The sequence below is a fragment of the Rhineura floridana genome, chromosome 6 (assembly GCF_030035675.1).
Source record: "Rhineura floridana isolate rRhiFlo1 chromosome 6, rRhiFlo1.hap2, whole genome shotgun sequence".
Taxonomy (NCBI): domain Eukaryota; kingdom Metazoa; phylum Chordata; class Lepidosauria; order Squamata; family Rhineuridae; genus Rhineura; species Rhineura floridana.
Genome location: NC_084485.1, coordinates 7191105 through 7215556, shown reverse-complemented (window position 1 = coordinate 7215556; position 24452 = coordinate 7191105). Strand labels below are relative to the sequence as shown.

Below are 24452 nucleotides of genomic sequence, written 5' to 3'. Positions count from 1 at the left end.
AAGAAAAGCAGAGTGAACAGATAAGTCTCCCTCCGGTGGCTTCTTCTCACCTTACTGGTGTACGAATATTTCCACAAGTCACCCATAACCCTTAAAAATGGGAGGAATACAAGAGCATGTAGCTCGGAGGAAGGCTGTGTCATTTCTATAGCCCCTGCGCTGTGCAAGGCATCTTGTAAAGTACTTTCTCCGTTTAATCATTTTGGAGGTGCAAATGGAGTAGCAAAAGGAAAGGAAATGTCTCTGCCAGACCACCAAAGTAAATGTACAGAGAGGGAAAAGTAGCATTCGCCAAATCTGCCAAGTTCAGAGACTGGCATTTTGCAATGCAACAACAGACCAAAGCCATATAAAGCAGTATCGATATGGACATTCCAAGACACAAGACAGTTGTGCCATTTCTCCTTGCGCACGTTGTGCTGTCCCTCCCGCAACCCCAGGGACACACACACCATTTCTGGTACCCCAACTGGAACTGGAACCCCCAAGGAACAAGTCAGCCTATGCCAACCTGGTGCGCTCCAGACATTTTGGACTACAACTCTCACCAGCCTCAACCAGCAAGTTGGCTGGGGCCAACGGAAGTTGCAGTCCAACACTTCCAGAGGGCACCAAGTTTGTGAAGGCTGTACTAAGTAATCCTGGCTGGATACTTCAAACCAGTCCTATCTTACCTGCCCAAGATGTCGTTGAAACGGGGATCAAGCTCAATGTTGTATTTGTCAATGTAGTCGTACAGGTCTTCTGTCCCCAGCACCTTGGCTATTCTCACCAACTGTGAACAGACAGGGCAAGCCAGTGTGTGGATGTGGAGCAGCTCCGAGACCGAGCAAAGAATTAGAAGAGCCTCCAGTTTGAATTGCACCTCTATCATGATCTCGCAAGATAACAGGCAAACCACTCTCTCTCTCAGCCTCAGCCTGGCCCCCTCCCTACCCATCGGGAAATGTAGAGAGAAACAGTAACACTGAGCTAACCTTACAGGGTTACTGTAAAGATTATTTTTATTTAACAAAATTTACCTATCGCTTGATTGTAAAAAAACCGCCAAGCTGTTTACAAGACTTTATCAATAAACAGTTCAAAACAAGTAATTAAAAACATGAAAAAGACAATTAAAAAAAAAAGATTAACACACATCAGCCTCTACATAACTGGGTAGGCTTGCCTGAACAGAAATGATTTAAGCAAGTGCGGAATGAAATGCAGCAAAGGCCCCTGCCGGATGCCAAGACACAGGGAGTGCCAGAGTGCAGGTGCTGCCACCCAAGAAGAACCATTCCTTACAAGTGTGGGATTTTGTGGCACGTGTAATAGGGCCAGTTCTGCAGATCGAAGTGGTCGAGTGGGCATATATGGGGTAAGATTATCCTGTAAATAATGCGCATGAAGCACCTCAAACCCTTGAAAGCGGTATACAAGAGTTAACTCCAACAATAAAAAAAAAACGGTCTGCCTTCAGGTCGATTCCGACTTATGGCGACCCCACGAAGAGGGTTTTCATGGTAAGCAGTATTCAGAGGCGATTCACCATTGCCTTCCTCTGAGGCTGAGGGGCAGTGACTGGCCCAGGTCACCTAGTGAGCTTCATGGCTGTGTGGGGATTCGAACCCTGGTCTCCCAGGTCGTAGTCCAACACTCTAACCACTATGCCACACTGGCTCTCAACTCCAACAACACCAGTATATTATTTATTTAGATGATTTATATGCTGCCCTCTGCACAAGCCACAGTGCTGTTTACAACAGGCAAATAGATAAAAATCTATAAAGTAACACAACCCTTTAAAAACACGTAACTAATCAATAAAGAAGAGTTACTAATAGCAGCAGACAGGTCTCTCCTTCTCAAATGCCTGCAACTAGAGCGAGACGGGGCCAGGTGCATCTCTGTAGGGAGGGAGCTCCCTAAAGTCACCCAGAGGAGGGCCTCCCTCTTTGGGAGGTGCCCACCCCCAGAAGCAGTTCTTGGGTCACAAAGGGTCAATGCCATTAAAAAGAGAGAGGAAAACAGGAACGAGTACATCACTGAGAAGAGTTGTGAAGTCAGACTCATGCTCTAGTTAAGACTTCACACAGAACACCAAGCTTGACTTTGGGGAAATGCTGAAGGATCTTCAGCTTGAAGATGGTGATTACAGTCACTTCAGCCACCACAAGGTTACCTTGCTTATCACAGGAGTTACCCTGGGCAGTTTTCAGGTACTGGAAAACAGGATAAACATTGGCAGCCACTCAATAATCATCATCCCTGGCAGATGGTCCCCCTGCGAGTATTTGCAGAGCAAGTCAAGAGATCTGTTGGGCAAGTGAACCTTGGATGGTTTCCACACATAAACATGGGGTGCCATTCAACTGTCATACTTGGAGTGAATGGGTTTACTCTGAGTCTGAATCGATCAAATACCACCCGTCTTTAATTGTTTCTCATCACTTGCTCAGCTTGCAGTTGAAATGCACTAACTGACCCTTATAATGAAGGCAAAACTAAAATTTACATTTGTGACCCACAGTAGCACCATTCACGTGTGCAAATCCTCACTTCAGGTGGCAGAGATCAAGTGGGAAGCACACACGTGCAAACCAGTCCAGTGAATGCTTGGTTTTTCCATCCCTTGAAAAGTTGAAAAACGATGCCAGCGCGTCGTAACTCTCACCTGATCATAGTTATCATGACCATGGAAAAAGGGCTCCTTTCGGAAGATCATGCTGGCTAGCATGCAACCCAAGCTCCACATGTCCAGACTGTAGTCGTACATCTGCAAAGAAGCAAAGTAGGCCCATCAGTCTGGCTCACCTTCAGGCTTGCAAGGGGCAAAAAACTGACTGACCACAAACACAGGCTCACCGCATACACATGCTCATGCCAAGTTGACTGCAATTCGTTTTTCACAAAGAAGGCAATGCAGGGTAAAGGGTGTGTGATTCTCCTGTGGTTACTCAGTTCATTGGGAGGATGTAAACAGCTCTTTCAAGGAACAACACCCATGGGAGATAGTGGGCTTCTTGCATCTGCTGCGATAGGGCTGTTGTAATTTGTAGTGATTTGGGGCCAGCGGAGGCTGGTTCATTAGGGAGAATGGAGCACTGCCCACCAATCCCAATCTGCCTTCAGCTAGCCCCCTCCTGTCTGCCTTCTTAGTTACAACCGGTCCAGAGGGGGCACTGGCTGTCTGCTTCTTCATTCTTAGTCTCAGTATTGCCCTTGTAGAACTCAGCAGGGAACAAGACTAGAATTAGCTGGCTTTGGCTCCACCTGCTGTCAGCCTCCTGCCTAACACCCCACCTGTCCCAATGGGCACTGGCCACCAGTGATTGGAGCTGAAAAAGAGAAAAAAACCCAGCCTGAATCCTCAATCAATTCCATACTACAAATGAACACTAAATAGCCAAGGAAGCAGATGCAGCTAGCACCTAGGGGAGCCCAAAGTGAGAATAGAGGGAAATTAAAAACATAGTTTTCATTGTGGAGAGGTGGTCTACTCATTTGTTCCCATTTCACAACACAATCCGCTAAATTGTTGGCTCCCAAATGCCTCATAATTTGATAAATTTTAGACAGCTTCTTTTTTGGTTTAGCTTATACAGTAATAATGAATCAAACAATGAGTTTCCGCCGGGCCGTGAAGACCTGGCTCTTCAGGCAGGCCTTTGGGGTGGGTTAGATTTTATCATTACCGCTTTTAGATTTTAATGTTATTGTATTGGTGTGTCATTTTGTGTTATGTTGTTCATTTTGTACGTCGCCCAGAGTGGCTGGATGGCCAGCCAGATGGGCGACTAAGAAATCCAATAAATTAAATTAAATTAAAACCCATTTAGCCTGGAGGTAAGGCACTAGGGAGCAGAGGCTTTACATGCCGTTGGGGACAGAAAGACCACCAGTGCCCAAGAAGAAGCACCATAGGCAGGGCCCAAAAGAGCTGCATCATCATAATAACCTCCACCACCGTGGGTATGTGCCGACTGTCATCATTTTGCAGGAGGAATTCAAGTGTATACTGGAACTTTAGCACATGTCAGAACGGGAAAAGCAAGCAGAGGTATTAAGAAACAGTTTGATTTGTACTGTATGCTAGCTGAGAGGCCAAGTTGTTTTCCTTTGAAACGGAAGCATCTGATCACCTTAGGAAAGGACAAACTCTTCTTGCACAGCTTTGCTGTAACAAATGCCTGTTGCCCTTCTGCCTCTCGGAAGCTGCTGCCCCCGCTAACACCACCTCCTCTTTCTTGGTGGTGCCGATAATGATAATGTTATTTGTTATTTAATTTTAATTGTTATTATAATGTTATTTGTCATTTAATTTAATTTTTGCAAATTGTATTGCTTTTTATTGTATTTTTATATCTATGTTTATTTTTCTTTGTAAGCCGCCTTGAGGGCCTTTGGCCAAAAGGCGGGGTATAAACAAAATTTAATAATAACAATAACAATAACAATAACAACAACAACAACAACAACTACTGGAGGGGAAGGGGCAAGGGGCAAAGAGAAACAGCATGTTCAACTGATTTTCTGAGGAAAGTGCCAAATGCCCAAGTACTTGAACCTGCTTAACACCGCCGCCGCCCAAGCAGTAACATTTAAGCAGCACTGCAAACGGCAGTCAATTTTACAGCTCAACACAATCATTTTCTCTTTGTTTCTAAAACCAGGTACTAGAGAACAGGCATCACCACAAAGGGACTGTTTCCATGGCCCTGTGGTGGATTGCTGGGTGAAGCCAGGCTCAAGCTCCTTGGCTCACTTAACTTGGAGAAAAATCAAGAGTGCGGGGTGGGGGGAGAGAGAGAGAGAAGCACAACTGCCCTTTTCGGCTGTTTAAAAAGACAAATAAAATATACTACCCAAAACCCAAACAGCTGTGGTAGTCAACGTTGCCCTGAGGTGCCTTCTAACAACAGCTCCTCTATGCTGAATCATAAGCTAGTTTCAAAAGTGTGTGGGCAGGTGAAATAAGCCCAAAGCGCCCCCCCCCCCCGCTTGGGAAAACCAAAGTAGTCATCAAGCTTTGGAATGATCTGTTTGACGAGGTGCGCCTGGCGCCAACCCTGTTATCTTCTCGGCACCAGGTAAAGACTTTCCTCTTCTCCCGGGCATTTTTTAAACAGCATTTGAATAGCATGTGTTTTTAACTTGCCTATCGGTTTTTATGGGTTTTAATTTGGTACGGTTTAAATTTGTATACTTGTTTTTAATGGTTGTAAACCGCCCAGAGAGCTTTGTCTATGAGGCGGTATATATATATATATATATATATATGTGAGGAAGGAAGGGAGGGAGGGAGGGAGGGAGGAAGGAAGGAAGGAAGGAAGGAAGGAAGGAAGTTGTTAGTTGTTGGATGCTGGCTAAGGATGGGAGGAGGGAGAGGACAGAAGGGGGCAGTTCCGCAAAGAAGACCTGGAACTCCTTGAAAGACACAGTGTAAAGAAGCAGCGTACAATGACCTTGACAATGCTGTACCAAAACCCAAGCCCTGCCCCTCTCCTGTGCCCTGGCCTCTTCAGCTCAATGGGCTTAAATCTCCCCTCTCAATTCTAGGGCGGCTCCCTCTTGCAAAAACTCCACTGAGACTGTGTACAGTTCTGGTCACCACGTCTCAGAAAGGAGACTGTAGAGCTGGGAAAAGGGCTGGGGCAACTCCCCTTCTAGGAAAGTTTTCAACATTTCGGGCTTTTCAGTTTAGAACAAAATGTGGGGTGGGAGGCACGCTACGGCTGTGTATAAGATTATGCGTGGTATGGAGAAAGTGGATACGCCTGTCTCATAACACTGGGCCATCCAACAAGGTTGGATGTCAGAAGATTCAGGCCAGACAAAAGTACTTCTTCAGACAGTACATACGGAAGGGATGGGATTCACTCCCAGAAGAGGAGTATTGACCACCAACTTGGCTGGCTTTAAAAGAGACAGGCACATTCATGGAGGATAAGGTTATCCTAGCCACGATGGTGATGTTGTATTTCCACTGTCTCAGGCAGAATGCCTTTGAATACCAGTTTGTTGGTTGGTTGGTTGATTGATTGATTGCACTTGTATACGGCCCCATAGCCGAAGCTCTCTGGGCGGTTTACAGCGATCAAAAACATTAAAACAAATACACAATTTAAAACCTATTTTAAAAACAATTTAAAACACAATTTTAAAATTCAAAACAATATAAAAACAATTTAAAAACACATGCTAAAATGCCTGGGAGAAGAGGAAAGTCTTGACCTGGCGCCGAAAAGATAACAGTGTTGGAGCCAGGCACACCTCGTCAGCAAGATCATTCCATAATTTGGGGGCGACCACTCAGAAGGCCCTCTCACTTGTTGCCACCCTCAGAGCTTCCCTTGGAGTAGACACCTGGAGGAGGGCCTTTGATCTTGAACGTAGTGTACGGGTGGGTTCGTATCGGGAGAGGCGTTCCATCAGGTATTGTGGTCCCAAGCCGTGTAAGGCTTTATAGGTCAAAACCAGCACCTTGAATCGAGCTCAGAAACATACAGGCAGCCAGTGCAAGCAGGCCAGAATCGGTTTTATATGTTCGGACCGTCTGGTCCCTGTTACCCATATGGCTGCTGCATTTTGCACAAGCTGAAGCTTCCGAACCATCTTCAAAGGCAGCCCCACGTACAGTGCATTGCAGTAATCTAACTTGGAGGTTACGAGAGTATGGACAACTGAAGCCAGGTTATCCCTGTCCACATAGAAATCCCAAGTGGGGAGTGTTGTTGCAACTCTGGTTCTGTTTCCAGGCTCCCTACAGGCATCTGGGTGGCCAGAGCGCCAGATCGGATAGGCCTTTGGCCTCGTCCAGCAGGGCTGTCCTTATGTCCTTGGTTGTCTTTCCACAATGCTGCTCCTTTTGCAGCCGGAACACAATTACCTGATAATCTACGAGGAGTTCTGGGCCTTTGAAGTATCTAGAAGCCACTCGGACGTTGTACTCTTGGCCAGGATGATAGAATTCAGCCAAACCCCAATCTATTAGCCGGAGCTAAAAATGGAAGAGGGAGAGATTGAGGAGGAGGAGGAGAAACCACTTTACTTTGGTCTGCCACTTCCAGTGACTTGCAGATTGCATGCTACAGGAAAGAACAGCATCAGAAATAAATGGAATGATATAAAACGATACAAAGCAGGAATACAAAACATAACTGACACCAGCTGGCATATAAGATGGCCAGTGATAAAAATAGTACAATCGAACTATTGAACTGTGAGCGAGAGAGGAGGAGGAAGAGGAAAGGGAGAACAATTCTGCTCTAATGAGTAGTCAAATCCTGGAAAATAAGTGTCAAGGCACAAAAAAAGTGCATTTCTTAAATAAAAGATCAATAATTAAAGCAATGAATAGCTTTGACTCAAAGTTCACAGAAGGATAAAGTAATCAAGAGTAACACACAAAATGCAAGTAACAAAGAAGCCAACCAACCCTGAAGCTAGAACTGGGAGCTGCAAGCATTCCTCTTCCTCCTCTCCAGGGCTAGCCCCAGGCATGCCAGGGCCCTTGGACACCAGCCTGCCCGCCCTGGGCCCCTCCGCTCCCCTTCCACGATCTGCAGAAGCAGCTGCAGCTCGCCAGGCAGGAGATTCTGAGCCGCCCGCCATCCCCCGCTTCACCTACCTTTCTCTCAGCTGTTTTTTGCGGCTGCGCGCACAGGTTTGCCATCAATCAAGATGGCGGCTGAGGTTTCCCTAAGGGGCTGAAGCCTCTGCCGCCATCTTGATTGATGGCAGCAATGCAAGCGCGTAGCACACATGTGTGCCATCAACCAAGATGGCAGCAGACGCTTCAGCCCTTTAGAGAAACCTCGGCCGCCATCTTGATTGATGGCAAACCACAAAAAACAGCGGAGAGAAAGGTAGGTGAACCGGGGGGATGGCGGGCAGCTAGGAAGCTCCTGTCCGGCTAGTGGAGGGGCCCCTGTAGCTCTAGAGGCCCTTGGGCCAGTGCCCCACCTGGCCGCCTTTAGAACTGGCCCTGCCCCTTTCCATACCATACACCAGCCCTTGCCAACCTGGTGCCCTCCAAATGTTTTGGACTACAACTCCCATCAGCCTCAGTGAGCACGTCCACTTGTCAAGGATGATGAGAGAGGTAGTCCAAAACATCTGGAGGGCAGCAGGCTGAGCAAGGCTGCTGTACAACTTCTCTGCCCCTTACTGATATATCCCTAACATTTTACACTGTGCCTTGCAATGAATGGTGACAAACGTCCCTGAAAGACAACCTAACTACTATCACCAATCTTTCCCTGGGATGCGTGGCCACAAAGGACGTGTCCTAGGACTCACTCTCACTTTGCAAGGAGTGATGGCAAAGTTCAACAGTCCTGACCAATATCCTGTATGGGATGTGCTCCAGAACCCTTGCAACATGCCAGGGTTCTGTGGCACAAAGCCCAGTGAATTTTGGGTAGGTGAATCGACATGGGAAGCGCTCAATGAAGGTAAAAAGGTTGAAAGCCAACAACCTAGAGTAGCTAAGGAGCTTTTACAGAAGCTAAATATGCGAAGTGTCACTCCTGCCCTTCTTGCTAATCTCTTTTTGGCAAGACCTCGTCCATTCCTGCTACAGACAGCCTGCCAAAGGAGGAGCAGCCCACCAAAGGGGTTTTGCTATTGCCACGAATAAATCCCAACTGAGAAGGGCACCTCCCAAACCCACCACTCCTTACCTTTCTATGCTCATGGTCAATCATGACATTGTGGGGTTTAACGTCTCTGTGCATAATCCCCATACTGTGGCAATAATCCAGGGCCTGGAGAACATAAGAACATAGAACATAAGAAGAGCCTGCTGGATCAGGCCAGTGGCCCATCTAGTCCAGCATCCTGTTCTCACAGTGGCCAACCAGGTGCCTGGGGGAAGCCCGCAAGCAGGACCCGAGTGCAAGAACACTCTCCCCTCCTGAGGCTTCCGGCAACTGGTTTTCAGAAGCATGCTGCCTCTGACTAGGGTGGCACAGCACAGCCATCATGGCTAGTAGCCATTGATAGCCCTGTCCTCCATGAATTTGTCTAATCTTCTTTTAAAGCCATCCAAGCTGGTGGCCATTACTGCATCTTGTGGGAGCAAATTCCATAGTTTAACTATGCGCTGAGTAAAGAAGTACTTCCTTTTGTCTGTCCTGAATCTTCCAACATTCAGCTTCTTTGAATGACCACGAGTTCTAGTATTATGAGAGAGGGAGAAGAACTTTTCTCTATCCACTTTCTCAATGCCATGCATAATTTTATACACTTCTATCATGTCTCCTCTGACCCGCCTTTTCTCTAAACTAAAAAGCCCCAAATGCTGCAACCTTTCCTCGTAAGGGAGTCGCTCCATCCCCTTGATCATTCTGGTTGCCCTCTTCTGAACCTTTTCCAACTCTAGAATATCCTTTTTGAGATGAGGCGACCAGAACTGTACACAGCATTCCAAATGCGGCCGCACCATAGATTTATACAACGGCATTATGATATCGGCTGTTTTATTTTCAATACCTTTCCTAATTATCGCTAGCATGGAATTTGCCTTTTTCACAGCTGCCGCACACTGGGTCGACATTTTCATCGTGCTGTCCACTACAACCCCGAGGTCTCTCTCCTGGTCGGTCACCGCCAGTTCAGACCCCATGAGCGTATATGTGAAATTCAGATTTTTTGCTCCAATATGCATAATTTTACACTTGTTTATATTGAATTGCATTTGCCATTTTTCTGCCCATTCACTCAGTTTGGAGAGGTCTTTTTGGAGCTCTTCGTAATCCCTTTTTGTTTTAACAACCCTGAACAATTTAGTGTCATCAGCAAACCTGGCCACTTCACTGCTCACTCCTAATTCTAGGTCATTAATGAACAAGTTGAAAAGTACAGGTCCCAATACCGATCCTTGAGGGACTCCACTTTCTACAGCCCTCCATTGGGAGAACTGTCCGTTTATTCCTACTCTCTGCTTTCTGCTTCTTAACCAATTCCTTATGCACAACAGGACCTCTCCTCTTATTCCATGACTGCTAAGCTTCCTCAGAAGCCTTTGGTGAGGTACCTTGTCAAACGCTTTTTGAAAGTCTAAGTACACTATGTCCACTGGATCACCTCTATCTATATGCTTGTTGACACTCTCAAAGAATTCTAATAGGTTACTGAGACAGGACTTTCCCTTGCAGAAGCCATGCTGGCTCTGCTTCAGCAAGGCTTGTTCTTCTATGTGCTTAGTTAATCTAGCTTTAATAATACTTTCTACCAGTTTTCCAGGGACAGAAGTTAAGCTAACTGGCCTGTAATTTCCGGGATCCCCTCTGGATCCCTTTTTGAAGATTGGCGTTACATTTGCCACTTTCCAGTCCTCAGGCACGGAGGAGGACCGGAGAGACAAGTTACATATTTTAGTTAGCAGATCAGCAATTTCACAGAAAAGATAGACACACATTGATCACACACACGAGAGCATCAGGGAGCAGATCCCATCCCACTCATTTTAACAGTGACAGAAGAGTCACGCGCTGCTTTGCAGTCCTAAATAAAGCCGCCCCCCCATGGCGCTTACAGTCAAATAATAAAACAAATTTCAACGCAACACGAAACACACACAGGGAGCTCTCAGGTTGACTAGGGAGACACAAAAACGTTTCAGAAAGGTATGTAAAATAAAAAGGCCCCAAGAGCTGGTCTCTGGTTTAAAAAGGGAGGAGGCCAATTAAACCTTCCTAGGGAGGGAGTTCCACAATCTGGGTGCCACAACAGAAGAGGCCCTGTCTCGTGTCTCAGTCAGAGATACCAACAATGGAGGTGGGATGCTGAACAAGACTATAATATTGACCACACTTCTCAGGCAGGATCCTTCCTACTACATGTTTCTCAGACTGCCACATTACTGGAAGTTACAGTTATGCTGTTAAGCAGCAATGGGGAACCTGTGGCCTTCCAGATGCTGTTAAACTACAACTTCCATCAGGCCCTGGTCTCCATAGCCAATGGTCAGGGAGGATGAGAGCTGGAGTCCAACAGCACGTGGAAGACCACAGGCACCCCACCCGATTTATTGGGAATGGAGGGAGAGGCCAAATGCTTTAGCAGTAGCAACTATTGCCAAGTCAGCTCCTTTACTCTACACTTAAGGCAACTGCTTCCTAGACCTAGAGATATTTCAGTGTATGGCAGGGGGGTGCTATGAGCTACCCTGAGCAGCTCAAAGGCCCGACAAATCTCTCAGGGTTATGCTCAGCAGCCCTCCTTTAATACCTCTGATGCAGAGTTTATTTATTTATTTATTTATTATTTCATTTGTATCCTGTCCTTCCTCCCAGCAGGAGCCCAAGGCAGCAAACAAACCACTAAAACTCTTTAAAACATCATAAAAACTGATCTTAAAATACATTAAAACAAAACAGCATTAAAAACATTATTTTTTAAAAAAAAACTTTAAAAAAGGGTTAAAAACATTATTAAAAAACATATTAAGCAATTCTAACATAGACGCAGACTGGGATAGGTCTTAACCTAAAAGGCTTGTTGGAAGAGGAAAGTCTTCAAAAGGCACCAAAAAGATAGCAGAGATGGCGCCTGCCTAATATTCAAGGGGAGGGAATTAAAGGGAGTTAAGATGCAATGAAGCTATTGGCACTCATCAAGAACAGACACCAATATTAATATTCATACTAAATACTACAAGCACTTCTACTACCACTAAATCTTCAAAGGGGGCTGATGGAACCAAGACAAGCAGGTTCTGCCTGAGCAACGGTAGACCAAGCCTTGAACAAGACTCCTCAGAAAAACCATCAGGGAAGGAAGTCCTTCCACACACACACACACACACCCCAAGGACTGCTGGCTGCCATTTCTCAGCCAACCTGACGCTTATGTGTCATCTCAAATAAGAAGAGACAAGGGGAGTGGCAAACACAAACTCACCTTCAAGATTTCATACATGTAGAACCGAATATCATAGTCTGTTAACGTTTGATATAATTGCTGTGGGAGATCAAGACATCAACATTTAAAATCAGTTTTCAAAACAAAAAATCGGGGGGGGGGGGGGAGAGGAGTTAGATGGATTTTTTTCTTGTCAACCATTAAGGGGTGTTATGTGTCTGCATCTGTATGCAGAGGGGGGCATTCAATATTTGGGGGCATCCTTTCGGCCACTTCACACATTACGCAGAGACCAAACCAGGCTTGCCACCAAGTGTAGCCTGTAAAGTTATGCGCACACGCACGCACACACACAGCATTCATTCTTTACCTATTCTTTTTTTGTTTTAGATGCACCCTGAGATCCTTGGCAGTAAGGGTGAGATAGAAACAATAAAATAAAGAAATAAAATGCCAAGTATAAAGGGGCCTTTCGTATACTTAACAAGTTGGTGTTACTATTACCTATTGGGATACACAACATTTTATTCGGTGAAAGTAACTGACCTGGTTTAACTTGATTACGCTGTTCCAAAAATGATTTGACATTCTGAATTCCTTGCTCATTAAAATGATAAGAGTTGGGAGAACCTCAAGGGCCACACTGTCCAACCCTCTGCCAATGCAGGATATTATCCATTACATGATCCCCAACAGATGGCCATGCATCCAGACCCAAATTCTCTGAAAATCCAAGGCTGAGTGACAAACTTTACCTTAAAATCTGTGTTGTTTACATGTTCAAAAACCAAGGCTGGGGTCCGAGACTAGAAAAAGGAAACAAAAATAATCAGTCCGGTTGTGTCCTTCACTGCTTTCAGACCTACTGCTGACCAGCACCACCACTCCCCCCCCGAAGATGTTTTCACCATATGACTAGTTGCAGTTTTTCCAAATGGATTAGCACACATTTCTACAAAGTCTAGAACAGCCTTTCCCAACCAGTGTGCCTCCAGATGTTGCTGGACTACACTCCCATCAGCCTCAGCCAGCATTGCCAATGGTCAGGAAAGATGGGAATTGTGGTCCAACAACATCTGGAGGCACACTGGTTGGGAAAGGCTGCTCTAGAAGAAGCTGCAGGTGGGAGGAGGTTCCTTTGAGAGAAGCTAATCAGGTTAAAAGGCCTGATCTGATTAAGCAATTCGAAAACAAGATTAGGAAAAAAAAAACCAGGAGGGAAACAGGGAGTGAGACAATGTGGCGGTAACGCTGCATCTTGTGATCAATAAAATGCCTGAAATGCCAACATGTCTTATATTTAAAGTACTAGAAGCTATGTCATTATTTGAAATCACAAAAGCAGCTTGTATGCGTAAAGAACCTTGCCCTTTTTTCCACCAACCCACCCACCCTAGTGAAGAATCTGATGCTCTTTCATACAGTCAGATGGGGACTTCCTGCCTCGCTCAAACACCTTTCTCGGCATACCACTAGAATAGGGGTGAGGAATCTGTGACACTCCAGTTGCTGCTGAAGCACAACTCCCATCATCTCTGTCTATTAGCCCAACTGGTTAGGGCTGATTGGAGTTGGGAGTTCAACATCTGGAGAGGAGAGGTTCCCCACTGCTGCACTGGAATGGAGAAAATGCGCTGGAGGACTAGACTAAGGTCCAGTCTAATCTAGTATTCAGTTTCCAAAAGAAGTCTGGGGAAGCTGATGGCGACAGCTGCTGCTTGTCTCCAGCCCCTGGAATTTAAAAGGTACACTCTCTCGGCACAAGCAGGTTACACTTAGCTATTATCCTAACTCAAAACACCGACAGATCTCTCCCCCATAAGTTTATCTAGCCCTTGTGCAAGCCCGTGGTGACAGCTCTCTTTCCTCCTCCTCCTCCTCCTCCTATAATCTTGGAGCTGCTCCAGAACCCTACAGCTACTCACCACAGGGTCTTTCACTATATCTGCAAGGGTGATGATGTTGGGGCCGCCTCGCAAGTTCTCCAAGATTTTGATTTCACGCTTGATTTTCTTCTTTTTCACAGGCTGATAAAAAAAGTGGGTTAAAATGTGTATGTCTGTATAAATGCACACACACACCACACACACAGAATTCCTATACTAGGTCAGATGAACGCTTCAACTAGCTCCTAGCATCTGATCTGAAAGGAATGAGACAAACCAGAAAAGTTCACAAGCAGAGTAAGATTATTATTTTGTTTGGTACCAGCATTCAGTGTTGAGATCACCCTCATTTCGACCTATCATGGCTAGTAGCCCCAAATATTTTATTTATTTATTTATTTTTGATTTGATTTGTATCCCGCCCTTCCTCCCAGCAGGAGCCTAGGGCGGCAAACAAAGCACTAAAACACTTTAAAACATCATAAAAACAGATCTTAAAATACATTAAAACAAAACAGCATTAAAAACATTTTAAAAAAAACAACCTTAAAAAAGGGTTAAAAACATTATTAAAAAAACATATTAAACAATTCTGACAGATGCAGACTGGGATAGGTCTTAACTTAAAAGGCTTGTTGAAAGGGGAAAGTCTTCAAATAAATAAGTCTTCAGATAAGGCTGCCCACCATGTACTTGCCCAACTCTTTCTAAATGGCCCAGTGGCCATTCCCATATCTTGTGAATACTAAGCTGTGCACCATGTGAAGACATGCCACTTTTGTCTTCTTTGTGTTTCCTATTAATTTCAACGTCTGGGATGCAAAGAACGACACCCTCGGGGGCTTTGGACTTGTTTCTCTCAAAACTGCGACAAACATGACTGCAGCACAGCACTTCTGAAACAGGGGAACTAAAAACAGTTTTCAATAATGTGTGACGGTCCGCAGCTAAGAAGAAAACACAGTAAAAACTCCCTGAGCGTGCTCAAGCCCTGGAGAATATCTAAAGGGACTCTCTGGATCTCAGCAAGTGAGAGCTAATTATTATTATCCTATAACTCATAATCAATAATTGTGTCTGAAATGCTCAAGAGCCTAAAGAGTTTGAGCCAGTCTTCCCCAGCCTGCTGCCCTCCAGGTGTTTTGGAGAACAACTCCCATCAGCCCCAGACAGCACAGCCACCTGAGTTGGGAGTCCAAAATGTCTGGAGAGCTCCAGTTTGTGAAAAGCTGGTTCAAACCTCTCTGGATGAGAACGTGGTTGCCCATTTATACCTCGTCTCTATCGTCTCCTCTAAAATAGGCCATCGCAGCCACTTACAAGACTGTGAACGTGAACTCAACCACAAGGCTTGGTCAACCGAGTGGCGAGCGTCAAACCTCTCGCCAGGGCAGCCGTCCTGTCCGTGGGAAATTAAGCCAGGCCACCTGTTTCACCATCTGTCTTAGCCTTGGTCAAAACCCGCACTTTCACAGACATATACTAGGCAGCCTTTCCCCATTCTTAGGCTGCCCCATCCATGTGTCGCAACTGGTTGCCGGCAATCGGAGCTGCCCAGACACTGGCACAACACCCCCTCCTCAAAATAGCGGCTTATGGTTTTATGCCCGTGTGCTTATTTTGATTCAGCCTGAGCATTTCACAGGATTAATTCCCCCACCTTTTATTGACCAGATCAGCCTTTCCCAACCAGTGTGCCTCCAGATGTTGTTGGACCACAATTCCCATCTTCCTGACCATTGGCAATGCTGGCTGGGGCTGATGGGAGTTGTGGTCCAACAACATCTGGAGGCACACTGGCTGGGAAAGGGTGTACCAGATACACACAAATAGAAAAGGTGCCAGGTAAACATTTTTTATTCAACACAGGCCTTTGGAGTTTAAATTTTCTGTTTGTCTTTATTCAAGGGGGGGAAGAAGTCGGATTTTGTTTTTATGTAGTTTGAGTATTTTATGTTGTTTCTGTTATATATCTGCTTTTAATGTAAGTCACTCTGAGTTTTCAATTAGGAAAAAAGTGACTTTATTATTATTATTAGTGGGATAAGAGAGCCTGAAATCTATTATTATTATTATTATTATTAGAAGAAGAATTCAGGCTCTCTCGTATCCCACTGCTCTTGCAATTCTTCCTAAAGTTTAGCTTGCATCTCCTGGAGGTTGAACCCCATTGCTTTTTGTCCCATTCTCAGCACACACAGTGAACAGCATCCCCCCTCCATTCCCACTCTTTTGCAGACATTCAGCTCCCAAGTGAAACCCTAGCTGGCACACTTAGAAGCCATGAGATACTCAAGAAAAACACTTGAAAGGCTGGGTGAGAAGGCAGGGAGATGTTATGATGCAAACGCACCCAGGCCATATTGCGCCATTGGCCAGATGAAAGATCAAGCAGTTTCCATCCAGGTCATGTATAAAACTTCTCTGAGAGTATGGAAACCACCAACCTAAGGTAGTGTCAGGATAAGTTGCAAGTGACATTTTACTCGCCAAAGAGGGCACCAGCTACAGAAGGCCAGATCTGCAGCTAAGATAAGCCACTCAAAACCAGGCGCTAACAATTTGTAGAGGAAGAAGGTGGCCAGGGTGCTACTGTTGTGGGCCAAGCCCCCTGGCTCAACTTTAGAGGAGGCCAGGCTCCGTGCAAGCAGTCCTAACCAGCCTTTCAGTATTTCCCTAAAGAGCGGAAATGTCATAATTTGCTATTCCCTAAAGGGTGCGGGCACAAAGCACTCCATGATTATGGGTTCTAGGTTTTAAAACCAAGCTGATGGATTTGGGAGGTTTAAAACAAAGAGAGAGGAGTTGGAACTAATTTAGAAAACGTTCAGAGAATGCTCAAAATAGTCGAGAAAAATATAACCCGCAGGTGGGCTCTTGGCAAAGCAAGCGGCTCAACCAGACCTCAGCACAGCAAGTCCCAGTCCTGTTCTGTTTTTCAACATTAGTTGACAACTTTTCTTTTCTCCCAAGCCTGCCCAAATTAGGCTCTTCTAATTCGTTTTTATGTTTTAATACTGTTTTATAATCTGTATTGTGTTTCAGGTTCTATTTCTGTAAACCTCTTGGGTGTCCTCCAAATGCAGTGCAGTTCACACCTCTTAAATAAAAAAATACCAAATGACAAATTGGGCAGGTGGTGATGGAAGTAATCACTCAGGGTATGTCCACTTGACTATAGCAGAAAATATCTGGAGATTGGGCTGCCAATGGTGGCTCACTCTAAAATGTCAGGACAGAGGCTAGCCAGAACGCCACCTCACCCCTTCACAACATTTAACAACCTGCCCTCGATATTCAAAGCACTCAGGGTCTTGCGAGTTGGCTCTAACACATTCCTCAAAGATCTGTGCACTCTACTTTCTTTAAAACTGGCTTCCCATTAATCAAGGAGCAACTCGGACATGTTGTGCAAAGAGACTTCCGCTTGCACCAGCCAGCCGGACACTGGAGGCTCACCTTCAAGATTTTAACAACTACTTTTTCATTATTTGTGATATTGATGGCTTCAAAGACTTCACTGTATTTGCCCCGGCCCAACTTCCGGACTAGTTGGTAGTCATCTTGATTACTGTAAAGACAAAACCAATAATAATAATAATAATAAATTTAATTTCTGTGTCGCCTATCTGGCCGATGGCCACTCTAGGCGACGTACAAAATCGTTAAAACACAATATAATAAAATACAGTAATACAATATAAAAACAGTATAAAAGCAATACAGCTGCCACAACAATATTAAAACAGGGCAGGAGGCATTTCAGTCATAGCAATTAACCCTCCCCGGAGATCCCAAAGGCCTGTTGAAAGAGCCAGGTCTTTAAGGCTTTCCGAAATACATTTAGGGAAGAGGCGTGCCGGAGATCCAACACAGGACATCATGTTGTGCAAGGAACCCTTCCCCAAACCCTAATTATGCACCACCCCAAAAGCACTCCGGGGGGGGGGGATTAATTCCAGAACAAGATGTCAAGATTATCCACAAAGGGAAATGCTCCTACTGGGAGGAAAGGCGGGATATGAATTTAATTAGTTAATTAATTAAAGGACGTTGCTAGAGGTTTCATTCTACTTTTCCTGCAAGGACAATTCTGAAGTATAGAAGTTATTTCTGGAGACCACTTTCACAGAACAGTCTGTCCAGTCCCACAGCATTCCAAATGGCAACTTCATATTTCATCCCTTTGTTACCCCGAGCCCCCTTTGCTGTTCACCCCACTGTCAAAATTTAGATTCCTCTGGACAGGGATCTGTAATTTTTGTGTGCTTACATTATTCTGTACAGCACCGTAGATATCAGGAGTGAGGAACAACTGTCCCTTCAAATGTTGCTTCCATTAGCTTCCATTAGCTTGAGCAAGACTGGCCAACAGCTAGGGATGATGGTAGATGTGGTTTAGTAATGTCTGTAGGGCCGAATGTTCCCCAACCCAATGTACACTGGTGGCGTAAGAATAAAATGATATGCTAGCAAAACAACTTGGGAGTCACAGTATCGGCTAGCATACCGTGGACTGCGAAAAAGACAAATAACTGGGTGTTAGAACAAATTAAACCAGAACAGTCACTAGAAGCTAAAATGATGAACCTGAGGTTATCATACTTTGGACAAGAGAGGATTCACTAGAAAAGACCGTAATACTGGGAAAAACAGAAGGGAGCAGAAAAAGAGGAAGGCCAAAGAAGAGATGGATTGATTCCCTAAAGGAAGCCACAGACCTTAACTTACAAGATCTGAGCAGGGTGGTTCATGACAGATGCTCTTGGAGGTCACCAATTCATAGGGTTGCCGTAAGTCATAATCAACTTGGAGGCACATAACAACAACAAAGCTACTCAGGGAGACAAGCAGTTCTCCAAGTTCTCAGACAGATATTCCTCCCCAATGATGCTTTTGAAAGAAATGCCAGGAACCTAATGAAAGAACTTCTGTATGAAAAGTTTCTGCACTATCACTGAGCTACGGACTCTCCCCTGAACAGTTTAAGGTTCCAGACCCAGTTAAGAAGCAGCTCTCTCTGGTGCGTGCTTGTTTGTTTTGAGAAAAGGGTTTCCGAGTCCTCCTCTCCATAGCAAAATGTGGGATGAATACTACAAGATTGCAACATCTGTTGAAACAAATGTCATTGTGGAATCATAGAAACAACCAGTGTTAAGGCACTCTGACTCCAAAACCAACATAGGCCACACTTGGCCAGTAAACATGGACACTTACCCCCATTCAACAACATGCGACTCATAATCCCAGTATTCTCGTGGTCTGTGTGTATTTACATCTGTGTAAACTCTGGCCCTGCTTGGCACAGGTCCCGACATAGCGGACAGATTGGCAGGCTGACCTAGGTTAAGGATCTGGTCCTCGTGTCACATCCAATTTCAGTGCAAATCGTGATGGTGGGCTTCAGACACAACTCTGAATTTTCCAGCTGTAAAAGCAAAACAAATTGGTGTTAAAAAGAGACAACACATTAAGCCAGTTAATAACAGAGCTTGCACAGATTGGGGGGGGGGGAGCATGGCTGCAGAATGCTTAGCCCAGATGTGAATCCAGTCTAAATGGCAAACTAACAGCAGCAGTGTCTTAATTGCTTATCTAAAAGCACCTCTTTTTCAGGGCAAGACCAATGCCAAAGGGCACCCATGACTGGAGCAGATCATCCTGTGTGCAACTAATGCCAAGTCCACATATTGTATCTGGACAGAGGTGTGGTCTAGAGGCACACCTAAAAAAATGAAACAGCGGGATTATAACGCATGCGCTGCTGCTCAGAGACAAGTCACAGAGGCATGTGACATGCAATGGACATTTCCTGAATGTTCAAATCTTCCTTCCACAACATTCGTTTTGGGCTTTCAGATTAGTTTTCTAGAAGTGAAGGATCATCCCACAAGAACACTGAACTTCCGGCGATTTCCTTATTCATTATGTTTGGGGCATTTCATATAATCCCTGTTTCCCTAGACACAAAGGTATGTCACCCACGAGACAAAGGAGTTTCTGAATGCTCACAGCTGTACAGCTACCCTGAGTCTTACTATTCAGTTTCACTGGATGACCCCGGGATCTAGCATTATGAGAGGGAGAAAACTTCTCTTGTACACTTCCTCCACGCCATGCATTAATTGTATACACTTCTATCACATCCCCCTCTTGGTTTTTTTCCTCAACTAAATAGCTCCAAACGTTGTAACCTTTCCTCATAAGGGAATTGTTCCAGCCACATGACCACTTTGGTTACCATTTTCAGAACCTTTTCCAGCTCTACAACATAATTGTTGAGGTGCAGTGACCAGAACTGTACACAGTATTCCAAGTGTGGTGCACCATAGATTTGTTATAAAGCTGCTTCAATGCTGGCACTTTTATTTTCGATTTCCTAACAGTCGCTAGTATGGAATTTGCCTTTTTCACAGCTGCCGCAAAGTGGGTCAATGTTTTCAACTGGATTATCTGACATGACCTTAAGATCTCTTTCCTGGATAGTCACCCACCATCAGTGTATCAAGTGTGTGTACTCTACTACTGAAACACAGGTCTTCCCTAGCCAATACCAATTCCAGAACACTGGAAGTTGCACAATCCCAACACCCTCATGGGACTGGGAAGGCAATTATAACAAGCAGGATGCAGTCTTTCATGGTACAATGAAATTATTTTGCTCAATTAAGTCCATGCTGTTAAGAGCCAGGTGAGTCTTCCCAAATTTACTCAGCATTTCATAGCTATCAGAGTTATTTGCATTGAGTGGCTCAAGGGGGGGGGAATAGCCTCATTTTACATTGGGATTTACTGACACTTAATAGCAGCAAGAATTCTGCTTGCGTCTGTTGGCTTTTCAGAACCTTCAAAACCATGGCATGCCTCAACTCATAACTTTGAAGGCATTCAGAAGCTGCGAGAGGAGTTCTTGCTGCTGCAATGTGTTTGCAAATCCCAGTGCCCAAGATGAAAGATGACCCCAATTCTGACCCAAGACCTCTGGACTTCTGGGAAGGAGTAGGACCATTCACTTTCCCAGGCTATGGTCTTAAGCACATGAGGCCAGCACTGTGCTGAAGCCAAGCAGGGTCAGGTCAGGTCAGTGCCTGGATGGGAGACGGCCTGGGAACCATATGTAAGCTGCCTTGGGTTTCTATCATGAAAAGAAAGGCGGGGTATAAATGCAATAAACAAATAAATATGACAAAAGCAAGCTTTCCCTCCAAGATTGGTACAATGCATGAAGAACTCAAGGGAAGGGATCTCTAACATCATGCTTTGGTCATGCATATGGGTGCCAGCAAATAATCCAAATTCATCAAAGGTGGCCTGGCTGCTGCACTTTTAAACTCCGCACATACAGTCTGTTGGATTCAAAGGGCTGCATCTGCCAGTAAAAAAAACTCTAAGGTTCAAATCTTGTGTAGAGGTTCTTAGGATAAAGGCCACTTCTGAGTAAACACACATAGGATTGCATTGCAAGTTTTGTGGAAGTGAAAGACTTGGGTAACTCCTGGACTTGAGGCTTGAACTTTAGAAATTGTTACATGCTACTCAGACACAAAACTGAAAAAGTTCAGAAAAGGGCAGGCAGAATGATCAAGGGGATGGAGCAACTCCCCTATGAGGAAACGTAATATTTGGGGCTTTTCAGTTTACAGACAAGGCAAGTCAGAGGCGACATGATAGAAGTGCATGAAATTATGCATGGCATGGAAAAAGTGGATAGAAAAAAGTTTTTCTCCCTCTCCCATTACTGTAGAACTCGTGGACATTCAATGAAGCTGAATGCTGGAAGGTTCAGGACAGACAAAAAGAAAGCATTTCTTCATGCATCGCTGCCACCTATCAAGTAGTTATTTAACTTTTGTAAACTGTATTTTGTAAATTGTATTTTGTAAATTGTATTGTTTTATTGATGTATTTTATATTGCATTTATGTTTTTTGTAAGCTGCCTTGAGGGCCTTTGGCCGGAAGGCGGGGTATAAATAAATAAATAATAACATAGAAGTTAAACTATGGAATTCGCTCCCATAAAAGGCAGTGATGGCCACCAACTTGGATGCCTTTAATGATTTGACAGATTCATGGAGGATAAGGCTATCAATGGCTACTAGCCACGACGCCTGTAGTCTGCCACCAGTCGGAGGCAGAACACTTCTGAAAACCAGTTGCTGGATGCAGGTGGGGAGAGTGGCCTTGCGTACTTCCCATAGGCATCTGGCTGGCCATTGTGAGAACAGGGTGCTGGACTAGATGGGCCACTGGCCTGAACTAGCAGGCTCTTTTTACGTTCTTATGAAATATTTGAGAAAGCCTGGGCCTTAAAATAATCTCGGGGGGGATACTGAAGACCAGCCTGCAACATTGCCTACATCGCAAGGCGCTACATTTGTTTGTCAAAACCCTAGGAGGAACAAACTAGCAGGGTAATCAAATGGGATTGTTTTTAGACTTTTTTCTAGCAATGTTGGAGCCCAAATATACCCGAGAGAGAGAGAGAGAGAGAGATTTTGATTTGCTTTCTGCTATGAACACTTTTAAAGTATCAGGAAGAATTCTAAAGCTCCATCCATCTTGACTCTTTCTGCAAAGGGGAGAGAATCTTGTTCTGCTGGAGAAAGTGGCTGAATCATACTACTGAAAGAAACCAAATATCCACTGTGGAATCTTCCCTCCCCATGTCATGTGGCTGAAAACAGACAGATGGTAGACAAGCAGATGTGTTCGCTAAGCATTCTTTCCTTTGTTACTCCCAGGGGTGGCAACTACCCAAGTACAACATTCCCTTACCCCATGCGAGGATAAAGACCCACATTTACCACTTGCACAGGCACACGGAGACAGCGTGTAATTCTGCCGGGTTTGACCCCACATGATCCCAGTGAACGCCCCCCTTTTTAAGCTGAGCGGTGGTGCCTCTTTACCTGCAGTCCTTATGAGAGTTAATGTAGCAGAATGGCAAAGGGACTGAGAGCCAAACTACGCGTTATGTTAAATGAGCATTTACAAAACACAACAGTGGCTCCCCTCCTGGGGGAAACAAGCAGCTTTAGAGGGAGGGTGGCTGGTTTTCATCTCCCCTACACACCTGTGGTCCTGATTTGGGTTGGAGGTCCCTATGGCTATTAAAAAAAAACAAGAGATGCATGCACACAAATGTAAAAATATGTTGAACATATAGTGTGGATCTGAACAGGGCCAGCTCCAGACAGGCCGGGGCTGCATACATGCACTCACACACACGTGCGCCTAACTCTCTCCCAAGGAGGGAGCTTCTCCCGCCTGCCGGTGGCTCCGTCTCTCCTGCCTTTTGAGGCTGCGTGGGCTGCTATGCACGTGCTTCGCTGCCATCAATCAAGATGGCGCCAGAGGCTTTAGCTCCCTCAGCCGCCATCTTGGTTAATGGCAATCCTGCGTGTGCAGCCCACGCAGCCTCAAAAGATAGGAGAGACAGGCAGGCGGAAGAAGCCCCCTCTCTGTGATCCGAGGCAGCTACTCTGCCGCGGATCGCAGAAAAGGAGGGCCACTCGTCCTCCCCCATCCCTCAGGGCCCTTTGTGGCTCCAGAGGTTCACAGCCAGGGCCCGATCTGGCCGCCCTTAGGGACCGGCCCTGGTCTGAATTACACACCAGGAAGTCCCCGGTTCAAACCCCACCAGGCAGCCTTCGACAAGCCTCACAATCTTGCCCACCTACAATATGAGGGGAAGGACTGAAGCTCAGTGATAGCACTCCTGCTTTGCATGCAGAAGGTCCCAGTCTCAATCCCCAATGGCATCTCCAGGTACAGCTGGGAGACACTCCCGGCCTAAAACCCTTAAGAGTCACTGCCAGTCAGTGTAGACAATACTGAGCTAGATGGACCCAACGGTCTGACTCAGTATAAGGCAGCTTTCCATGTTCTACATTGGCCTAACACACACCACTATTGACAGGACGATAAGATAATGCACATGAAGCACCTTAAGCACTCAAAAGCACTATCCAAATGCTGCCATTATGAAGAAAATCACATTTCCCCTTCCCTGATTCAGACTGTGTCAGCAATAGGGAAGTTGCTGCCACTTGTATTTGTGGCTCAAATATTATGATTACGAAGGGAAGGCTGGAGGTGCTGCAGTAATGCAACATCAGGATGGCTGAGCTGGGGGGGGGCAGTGCACATCACGACCAGCAACCCCAGTGCAATGCTGTACCCCACTGTAGGTGGGGCTGCAGCCAGGTGAGCTGCATGCCTGCCTGGCAAGGATTTCTTCACTCTCCACCTTGCTGTCTTTGTACCTTGCAGGAGAAGGAACTAGTCAACTAGTAGTTGCATACAAAATACCTGATGGTTTAAGCGGAGAAAAACCTGTGGTTTTAGGTGTAACCATTAAAAAAAGAAAGAAAGAAGGTTTTCTTGTATTTTGAGAGTCTGGTGCTTGCACCTTTATTTGGAGGTTTTCTAGTATTTTTCTCTGGTAATTTTGATTCCTCAATTCTGACAAAGGCAAGTCAGCCCCCATTTTCAGATGTTAAGCATGTTGTTAGTGGGTAGCATTAAGTGTGAAAATGAGTCTTCCTGCTCCCTTCCACTGAACTGGGAGATGCCACATTTGAAAGCAGGATTTCTCCTGACTTAGTAGTGCAAAACCCATGATCCTGGGTTCAAATGCATGCAGCATTTCTCCCTCAGGGTGTCATTTCAACCTGCAGAGAAGTACACAAACTCAAGACCTGCCCCCCCCGAAC

General features: G+C 45.3%; 1 protein-coding gene across 3 annotated transcripts in view; it reads right to left on the bottom strand.

Annotated features, from left to right (window-relative positions):
- CSNK2A1 (casein kinase 2 alpha 1) overlaps nucleotides 1-24452 on the bottom strand; it is a 51783-nt gene that overhangs the window by 5878 nt on the left and 21453 nt on the right. For all 3 annotated transcript variants that reach the window (XM_061630888.1, XM_061630889.1, XM_061630886.1), the window contains 9 exons: nucleotides 18954-19164; nucleotides 17196-17307; nucleotides 13776-13877; nucleotides 12606-12656; nucleotides 11890-11949; nucleotides 8667-8750; nucleotides 6872-6982; nucleotides 2657-2758; nucleotides 675-775 (listed from right to left, as the gene is read on the bottom strand). In XM_061630888.1, coding sequence (XP_061486872.1) covers nucleotides 675-775; nucleotides 2657-2758; nucleotides 6872-6982; nucleotides 8667-8750; nucleotides 11890-11949; nucleotides 12606-12656; nucleotides 13776-13877; nucleotides 17196-17307; nucleotides 18954-19054 — 824 coding nt within the window. In that variant the 5' untranslated portion in view covers nucleotides 19055-19164. The remainder of the gene's footprint in view (nucleotides 1-674; nucleotides 776-2656; nucleotides 2759-6871; nucleotides 6983-8666; nucleotides 8751-11889; nucleotides 11950-12605; nucleotides 12657-13775; nucleotides 13878-17195; nucleotides 17308-18953; nucleotides 19165-24452) is intronic.